Source organism: Perca fluviatilis, chromosome 23, assembly GCF_010015445.1.
Source record: "Perca fluviatilis chromosome 23, GENO_Pfluv_1.0, whole genome shotgun sequence".
NCBI lineage: Eukaryota > Metazoa > Chordata > Actinopteri > Perciformes > Percidae > Perca > Perca fluviatilis.
Window position 1 is genome coordinate 10,632,532 of NC_053134.1, and position 9,733 is coordinate 10,642,264.

At 39.0% G+C, this 9,733-nt stretch overlaps 2 protein-coding genes and 1 long non-coding RNA gene across 3 annotated transcripts in view; 1 reads left to right on the forward strand and 2 right to left on the reverse strand.

Annotated features, from left to right (window-relative positions):
* Window positions 1-2,216: 2,216 nt before the first annotated feature.
* On the reverse strand, window positions 2,217-3,389 carry LOC120553733 (4-galactosyl-N-acetylglucosaminide 3-alpha-L-fucosyltransferase 9-like). Its single transcript, XM_039792427.1, has one exon. It carries the CDS (start codon window positions 3,387-3,389, stop codon window positions 2,217-2,219), a length of 1,173 nt encoding a protein of 390 aa, XP_039648361.1.
* A 2,667-nt stretch (window positions 3,390-6,056) lies between these two features.
* depdc4 (DEP domain containing 4) overlaps window positions 6,057-9,733 on the forward strand; it is a 5,184-nt gene continuing 1,507 nt past the window's right edge. Inside the window, exons 1-9 of the mRNA XM_039791221.1 lie at window positions 6,057-6,132; window positions 7,061-7,490; window positions 7,647-7,801; window positions 7,949-8,144; window positions 8,369-8,619; window positions 8,807-8,949; window positions 9,106-9,231; window positions 9,411-9,489; window positions 9,657-9,733. The exon at window positions 9,657-9,733 is cut by the window's right edge and continues 1,507 nt beyond it. Coding sequence (XP_039647155.1) covers window positions 6,057-6,132; window positions 7,061-7,490; window positions 7,647-7,801; window positions 7,949-8,144; window positions 8,369-8,619; window positions 8,807-8,949; window positions 9,106-9,231; window positions 9,411-9,489; window positions 9,657-9,733 — 1,533 coding nt within the window. The remainder of the gene's footprint in view (window positions 6,133-7,060; window positions 7,491-7,646; window positions 7,802-7,948; window positions 8,145-8,368; window positions 8,620-8,806; window positions 8,950-9,105; window positions 9,232-9,410; window positions 9,490-9,656) is intronic.
* Window positions 7,216-9,733, reverse strand: part of LOC120553135 — a 20,753-nt gene continuing 18,235 nt past the window's right edge. Inside the window, exons 2-3 of the long non-coding RNA XR_005638112.1 lie at window positions 9,664-9,733; window positions 7,216-7,320 (exon numbers count right to left, since the gene is read on the reverse strand). The exon at window positions 9,664-9,733 is cut by the window's right edge and continues 37 nt beyond it. This is a non-coding gene — a long non-coding RNA (uncharacterized LOC120553135). The remainder of the gene's footprint in view (window positions 7,321-9,663) is intronic.

Here is a 9,733-nt window from a genome sequence, read left to right on the forward strand (position 1 = left end):
ATATAACATTCTTCATTATCTCCCTCTTGGTAGAAATGGTACGCTCTGCTCTTCTTCACGTGGGGCGTCTTGTTTACGGATGTGACCTCAGTGTGTTTACAGAAGCGTTATTGTAATAGGGTCTCACTCCATACCCCGCATTTGAAGTAAATCCCCCCCAAAGTAAATCATTACATTTTTGGGTTAAGACTTGTTATCAGGACAGCTGAAAGTAAATGATGGTTATAACAACATTGCATTTACGTGGTAGCCTACTTAGTTTATTTTAAGCCACTTTAGATGTGATTCTTGCTGTTGCGAGTTTGTACCTTCATGGTTGAATACACTTATTAAGTCACTTTGAATAAAAGCGTCAGCCAAATGAAATGTAATGGAAGATGGGGGTTGATGGAGAGTTTAAGAGCTGTTACCGGCGGCCACTAGATGGAACTAGGGATGCATTAGGATACTTCTTTGTGGATACAAACCAACGTGCTGCTCATATCTTAATCATAATTGTTTCTTTTATTTCACATTTCACAATATTTACATGTGTTTAAATGACTCTTACTTATCTGAGATATCAGAGTGCATCCTATTGCGGGTTTACGGTTTAGTTTAATCTATTTTAAATTTTAAAAAGGCCATTTTAGAAATATTCCTGTCAGACTTATGCTCATTGAGGTCAATTGTGTTCAGAGTAAACTTTGACAAATGTAGTTCTTAAAATTCCTTACAAAACATGACATTTTGTTACAAAACAATAAATAAAATAAAGGAAAAAAATGATACAATCTTGTTTCTGCAGATTTAATTTATTGTTCTTTTTGTTCTTATTGGTCAGAACCTGCAGAATGGACAAGGGAACCATGGGAATTTTAGAAAGAATGTATGCTGGAAAAGAGCCTGCCTAATAATGTATATTCCTGTCAATAGAAACAAACCTGGCTTTCAGCATTAGTTAAAATTTAGTTATGTTAATTTAAATTTATAATGTTATATTATTATTATTATTAATAATAATAATAATTTGAAAAAAAATTGAAAAATAAACCGTTAATGGCACTTTCTGGAGAGTTTTGTGCAAAGAAATGGAGAAATTGAGTCTTACATGATATTTGCATAACTGCAAGCTTAAGAGCCTATAGCCTACTTTGCATCATTGTAGTATCAACAGGTATTAGGGCATATAGCATTTACATTACTGTTAATCAGTCATTACTTGATTACACATTGTAGGCTATTACCTTATGATATAAGAAGTGACCCATACAATGTGCCAAACATAACGTGCCACATAAGAGGCAGTGCAGCAGCAACAGCTGAGAAGATTTGGGTCTGTAGTGACCAGGTCCACCTCACACAAACTTCCTTCTCCCAATCTCTCTCTTTACTACAACACACACACACACACACACACAACACACACACACACACACACACACACACACACACACACACACACACACACACACACGGCACCGAGTGGGGCTCTCCGATGCTCGGAGGCGAGCCGTGGCCGGCTCGGAGCCCTGCCGCTGGAGGAGATGCGACAGCGAGAACCGGTTCAACGGCATGAAATCGTAGCGGCCGTTGGAGCTTCCGAGCACCGGGCTTCCGCCGCTGCGAATGGTGTTTTTAGCTTTAGGAGAAGGCATTTTATCTGTTAATCCTACCGACTAGACACTTTGGCGATGTAGTTGACCCGCGGTGAATTGTCAGTTCTGGGCGGGTTGTTGTCGTGTTCTGATTGTTGTCATCTCAACTCCGCCGAGACAAAATAGACATGCCATTTCAAAAATCTTTCATTTATTGTCAGAAATATTATGTTTTCAAAAGCATCACTTTCATCAAATTGTATGTGACATATTTACATTGCAGGCAGGCACATCCGGACAAACGAGCAGGCTTATGTGCCGGGGCTGAGCCCCGGCCCAATTTAACCCCTGATAATAATATAGCTACACATGAATAAATGGCATTCATTTCCAATCAAATATTGACCATTGAGTTGAAATTTCTGATATAAAATAAGCGGCAGTTTATGAGAAATTAAATTCTTTAGCCTATTTAAAGTGCCTGTTGCTTGGCCTGTGATATTGCTGCTTGTAGCTTTCTCCAGAACCATTGTACCCCAAAATTAGTTACAGAAGGGCCCCAAAGCACTTAATATGCAAACACACTGTACAGCCTACTACTGACTGTGTACTTCTCCAATCCAAGGCTACTACAACATCTTAACCCCAGTACCATTTGTTAAGATCATGAAAAGCTTGGTTCTCTCTGTGGTTTTGTAAGTAACTACAAGTTTTGCAAGCATGTTCTTTTCCAAACCAAGACAATTTAACTTTCAACTTGCCTATCCAGTTAAAGTATCTAATGTACTCAGAATTATTTTGGTCAAGGTAAAGTAGCTTCTCTGCTAGCTCCTTTGCAGTAGAAAAGTCATTGACATGAATGAAAGATTCTGCTGGGATATGGTCCTCATAATTTGGTCTTGGAGGGCCCAGAACTATTGGTACACTTCCCTTCATCATTGGCAGGTACAACTTATCTGTGATATAGTCTTTGTAGACAGAGTTCTCAAAGGAGAGGTAGAATTTACAACTAGAAACTATCTTTGAATAGTCTTGGTCGCTTATAGGTCGGGCAAAGGCATTTCCATAAGAATGAATCTTGATGTGTTTCTTCAGTTCATTGTAATACTTAACTCTCTCGTACTGCGGGTTCCAATTACTCACAATCCAACACACCAACTTGTTCTTTGCTGGCAGTTTGAATGTCTCATTTTCAGATGTCACTGGCACCAGATACCCATAAGGCACTGGGATATTTGAATCAAGGCGATAATTGCATGTCAAGTTGAATAAGTCATTAAGTTTAGGGATTGCAGCGGAGTTTGCAGGTGACTCCATATTTGACCATACCCATTTCTGAAAATGAGGACGGGGCTCTTTCGGAAAGTCTCCTAGATTTCCATGAATGTCCCTGTGGTGGAAGAGAACCCCATGGGCTTTATGGTAAAGTGTCTTGTCATCTGTCAAGTGGCATCTTGTGATATTGAAAATATTGCAGCTGAGATCATATCTGGCGCCAAATGGCCACATCCAGATCAATACAATAGTGTCAAGCTCAGCGTCCACTGCTGCTGCCTGCTGGATCTTCTGGCTGTCATTGTGATGTGGTTCTATGTGCAGCTCTGTGGAACTGTTTGGTTGTGAGTCCTGGGTCTGCGCTCTCGCCGCACACAAGACTGTAGGACAGAACTGACGGCCTTTCTCCATGTAAATGCCAAAATTGGGGAACTTGATGTCAGTCTTGTACATGACAAAAAGGCCTAGAAAACACAACACCAATAGACTTTTAACGGCACATGGGTGCAGAGTCCACTGGCAGGCTGAGGAGAACATGGCTCACCCTTGGAGAGAAAATAGATCCATTGATTATAGACAGTATATTTTATTGGACAATGAATTGAGTTATATGCAAATTATGTGCTATAGCAGTGATACTCAAAGTGGGGTCCGGGGACCAACAGGGGTCCTTGAAGAGGGGAATCACAAATAGGGGAATCATTTATTTTCACTATAATTTCATCCATAAGTAACACAATGACAGATTTTATGATTTTTCTCATGAGTTTCATTTACTTTCTGTAATAAAACATCTAAACGCAAATATTCTATCAGGTAGCAGACCCTGGGACAACGTCTTATCAGATGGGGATCCGTGGTCTAATTTGTGTCAGTTTAGGGGTCCTTGATGTGAAAAAGTTTGAGGACAACTGTGCTATGGGACAATCCCTTATAGGTTGTTACTAACACTAGATTTTGAATCCAAAAATATTGTCACAAAATCATTGTAATTCTATTTCATTTTCTGGCACTAACATGTTAGATTACCAGTACATTTATGGAGTGAAGTACATGTCTGAAAATGGGTTTATGATGTAACGCATTACCTTATATTGTAGGTTGGTCTGTTTACCTATACACAAAGAGCCACCTGGTGATCTTATTGGACATTTTTCTTTGCTTTTTTTAATTATATCTTGCAATGTCCAACAGAGGAGGTCTCATTTACAAGCTGTTGCCCCCCCATTCATCATCAAGGTTCAAGATTATCTTTGTTGTCCCAAAGGGGAAATTTGTTTCGCAGCCCAGGGTTCATTAATAAAAAAGACTGAACAGGTAAAACAGAAAAGCAGGGAGGTAATAATTCAAATCACACAAAAAATCACACAAAAAAAAACCATTTGAAGCCAAAAAGATGGACCATATTGATTGACAATAAGAGTATAAATGAGACAAAAGCTGTAGTAGAACTTTGTGGCAGGTTATAAGATTTTTGGCAGATATGTAGGCCTACTGTATGGACAAGAGTACAAATGTATACTGGGACCAAACATGTTTCATGCATTTATTGCATCTGATAATCATCTCAAATTTGGACTTAGAGCTAAAATAAAAGGAAAGGCCCAAATATGGGTTAGGTCATCGCTTTTCTTTATACTGGTTTGGGAGAATGAGATAAACATATGAATGGACAATACCACCCAGTAAAGTTGCAATAATCCATTACGAAATAAAAGATACAAGATATAAATAAATAAAAATATAACATGAAAGAATATTTGTCTCAAAATCAAAGACACTTAAACAAACTCTCTCTATACCCCACCCAAAACCTAAAGTTATAGTGGTGCTGTGGTCAATGAAACAATATGGAACTAAACTTCCTCCTTATTATCGCGTGACAGTTCTTGCACCCATTCTTGTACCTGATAAATAATTAAAGGAAAGACTTGCTACAATTTTCTTCTACTGGTGAATATTATGCCAACTGACCAGTCCCTCTCTGATGTCTGTCTATGTCCAGTCCTTTTTAACTTTTAAACTATTAGAGGTTGATTAAACCACTAAAAATTATTCCATCATAAGAGACCAATGAGTCATTATTTTGAAATAAGAAACACAGAGCAACAATCTCACCTTGAAGTTGATGTGATAAAAAATTCAGTAGAACCTTTTCTGATGGCGCAGGTCCTGTAAATGGCACATTCATTTGAAACTCCTCTTTATTAAAAAACTGGGTCAGGCTCTCATGTGTCATTATTTCACAAGCTGGCATTTCACCGTGGTGATAGGATGTTTAGCACAGTCCCCTGACTTTATCTGTATGAAGTTAATAGATTTCAGGAAAGCGATCATAACCACATAGGTGCATGAATATAGCACTGCTTCATTTTATGATTAACCCACGGAATAAAGACTACACATATGAGCCCAAGATAAACACTTCCAAATGAGATATTATTTTGCATGAGGTACACAGACATACATTTAAATTCTTCAGTCCAAGGAAGCTCATATTAACAATAATAAATTAAAGGGTATAGTAGTCATCAACCACAAACAACAGGAAAAATACTAAATAAAGATATATACAGTATATACTTTAGTTTTTTTGATAGTGTAAATGTAAAACTACATTCTGATTGACTCAAAAGAAAAAAAATGAACGTGTTGCAATGAGACGTGGTACACTTTGTCATATTAGAATAGATTCTTATTTTGTAAAAATAATTTGACTTCCTTCATATGCCATATCTGAGTGCAATAGGAGTTAGATTTTTAAGTGGCATGTGGCAGCCAGAAGTGGCATGTGCTGGCAAACATGATGGAGAGACACAATGGAGAGCAAAAGACCGATCATTGAGAAAGAAGCAGAGGGAACTGTTAACAAAAGGACATACCGTATTATCAAACAAATAAAAAACCAATAGTTTAGGACTACACAAATGTTTTGTTTGCAAGTTTTAAGTTTTACTTTAGAGATGACATTTTTTTTTGCTTGAGTTAGTGATTTTTGTTTGATACTTGAGAGGTTTTGCTTGGAATTAAAGGCACAAAAATAATCCCATAAGTAATTACCAGTAGGAGGCAGTAATGCAACGCATATGATGCCAACTGCAAACTGTAAAACCCCAAAGAAGAAGAAGAAGAAGAAGAAGAAGAAGAAGAAAAAGAAAGAAGAAGAAGAAGGTGTTGGTGTTTACGTCACACGGAGAGCTCGTGATGGCGGTTAATTTGACTCCGCGTTTTAGAAGGTTGAACAGCCAAACGAGGAGTTTTCGTGAAAATATACAGCATGGTAAGATCTGAGTATTACCGCTAAATAAGTTTAAAGTTAGAGTATCTCCCCTTGGTATAATTGCAAGCACACAAACAAAGCACCAATGTGTAAGTAAAGGCTAAGGCGCTGGCGTCTAGCATTGACAAATTGCAAGCAAAAAGTCCTGCATTCAAAACGTTACAGCACGTTATCTTTTGCCAGTAAAGATTTAAATGGGGAAAAAAGTGTGCGTCTGGTTTACCTTAGGGAAAGTGTAATATGGAATTGTTATTACAGATGCATTGATGTGTAATCAGCTTTTGACTTTTGTAGTTGGTCGACGTGGAGCTAATTTTAACTAACTGCTAACGTTACTTTAACGTTATGTATAGGCTAGCCAGTTACAATAGACTAATAGATTAAATCGACATGTTACATTAGAAAATAATGACAATGATAATACAGACAAAAAGATGATGATGCAACAAAACAACATTAACAATACGCAGTATTAATGTTTTATTTTTATTTTTTATTTAGTGGAATAGAAGTGCAAAGTAGCACAAAATGATTAAATACTCAAGGAAAGTACAAGTACCTGAACTTTGCACATACATTGAGTAAATCTACTGTGACGTTGCATTGTTAGAGTTCATTAATGTTACTGGTTTACAGTAAAATGATGAATAAACTATACTTTTAACGTTAACTGTCATTTTTAACATACAGTAGAATAAGCAAAACTAAATAAATATATGTGATAAGACTTTTTCACTGTTTTCCCTGTCACAAGTTGTTAGGTCTTATTTTCCACCATGCAGTATTTGCGCTTCATGGTCCCCTTTTAATTTGAGATGAAACATGTTTATTAGTAAATTGTATACATCAGTTTTTTTAAGATATGTAAATGGCTCTGGGATTTAACTTGTTTTGACCTCATTTCCTTTAACCCTATATCTCCTAATAGGTTTCTCGGGGCCCTTCGGTGCCACCCAGCTGTGGCACAACATCATCCAGGCCCTGCAAACCCAGGTGGAGGTGCGTCGCTGTAGAAGGCATCTACGTGTTCATGCCGAATGTTTCACAGGCTCAGACGCTGTGGATGCCGTCCTCAGTTATTTGATGCAGAATGTGGTGTTTTGCACAAGTGAAGTGTCTCGCCTCAAAGCTGCTCGACTCTGCCAGGCTCTGATGGAGGCCAAGGTGTTTGAACCAGTGGGTACCAAGCTGTTTTGCAAAGACAAAGAAGTGACCTTTGAGGACAGCAGCTGCAGCCTTTACCGTTTCCTGGAATATAAAGTGTTAGCCAATTCTGCCATGAAGGAGTCTGATTGCCATAGTGACACAGAAAACATGCCAGCAGAGGAACAGGGGCTAAAGAGGAAGAAGAGCTCCAGGTTGGTTTTACTTTAAATCCTTAACTGATTCATTTTATTCAGTATAGAAGAACACTGCACTGAAACGGAGATGCATAAATATGTGATATAATATTGACATTGGCATATAGCTCTAGATAACATCTAATGAGTGCTTAATCACCATTGTTGTTTCAGGAGGCTGAATGAACTGAGGACGATCTCTAATCCTCTTGCTGTTGGACCATCAGACAGGAGGGTTGAGAGGCTGCTGAGGACCATCAACCTGCGACCAACCTTGTCTCCATCTTTAAACGCTACCCCCACTACTTCTGCCTTTCTGTCCAAAACTGGTAAGACTGAGCTCTTATTTGTGTCAGTATTTGCTAGTATGGTGGGGAACAACAGTCCATGACTTGAGTCAGGAGTTTATTGCGGACACAGATATTTTTCTCTCAAACATAATTTTTTTCTCCTTCTACTTTTTCCTCCTTCCCTAGTGGTGGCTGAGGTTTGGAAGCAGCAGACACTACTGCAGCTGCTGCAGATCGTAGAGCTGCCAATGCTGGACTGCATCCTGACCTCTCCTGCCAGGGTTCAGCTCAGTGCCTGCAGAGCTCCTCTGGCCACCCAGGACCTGGTTATATCTAACACATGTCTGGAGAGAGAGCTGCCCAACGCCCTAAATCTGCCCCAGTCAGTGCTCTGAATAATACTTCAAGCTTTTTTGCATATTGGACATACAACTAGAATTATGTAAACTTATCCTGTTCCATTTTCAAAAATTGACAGAGAAAGTTACTTCTGATTAGTAACCTTTTGTAGTTTTGATAGCAACACAAGTCTGTCCTTTTATTTCACCTCCCCTACAGTGACAGTAAAGAAACCCATTCTGTTTCATCACCCTTTGTTTTTTTTAGGTTGGATGGGTGGCTGTCGGCAGCGGCAGACTGCTTGGAGCTCTTTCCCGACCAGCTGATCGTGGTTGCAGGGGAACAGCTCAGCCAACAAGGTGGCAATGCCTTTTCAGAAGATGACCAGGCAGAACAGATGGCAAGCCAAAAGAGACTGCTCTTTGACACCATTGCCAAGTACTACAGTGGACAGGAAAAAGCTCCGCTGCTCTCAGGACGCTACCTTGACATACATGCTGCAATTCTGAATTTGCTGGGTGAGACTTAGTAAGGTTTAATGGGAATTTTGCTGTTTTAAAATTAAATTTAAAACTGGAGCGAGATTTGACAACCCATTCTGGCACAGTTAACATTAAATGATATGTGTGTACATGTAAAGCAATAAGTAAGTGCCCCTGTGGTTTGTAATCCATGTCTTGACCACATTTTGTTTTTGTTTTCCAGATGAAGGGAAGTTGCAGGATGCCATCAAAGCATCTCAGTTGTGTTTTCGACTGCTGGAGACAAGTGTGAGAGATGAACTCAGGAGACTACTGGCCTTTATGGGCACAGCAGCTCGCCCAGATGCTTGCCGTCTTCAAAAACAGGTCCTTTTTCGCCAAACCAGCTTTGGTGTTCACAGCCCATGCTGTACATTGTTCAACAGTTTTTTTAGATTCAAGTGTAGCTTTATTTTGTGGAGTTATATTAAAAGTTGGATCAATGGTCACTTATCTTAGACTTTCTGGTGTGTTTCCTTTCAGATTGATAACAGGGCCTTGGTCAGCCGCACTTTTCAGAGAGCAATTGTCCAGAATCACGAACTGACGCGATCCCAAAGTGAAACCCTGGTGCTGTTTCTCATGGACAAATGCACTGAGCTCTTCAAGGTACATGTTCAGGAAAAGTTTCACATCACCTGAACTTCTTTATAGAAAATGTAATTGAATCAAGTTTTATTAAGTTGCTACTTTGTCAGTATAGCAACAAAAAAAACATTTGATTTAACATTTGTTAAAATTCCTTTTACTTTTTTTTTTTTTTTTTTTTTAAACTGTCATGAATACAGACTCCTATGTCCCTTATTGAAGCTGTGAGGAGAACACTGAGGACTATGCAGCAGGGAAAAGACCCTGACTCAATTGCCAGTAAGTCAAAAACAACTACAACTAAATATGCACACATTGCCTGGCATTACATATTTCCCCATCATATGAAATAACAGTCATACATATACAGAAAATGTTTTGTATGTCCACTGTGCATTAATGCTCCAGTCAAAAACTCATATCCTATTCCCCTCTGTGTGTTGCAGCGTTCACCTTCTGCCAGCAGGTGACGCCACAGGAGTATGAGGATCAGCGAGAGGCCACCACCCTGGAGAGCCTCAAA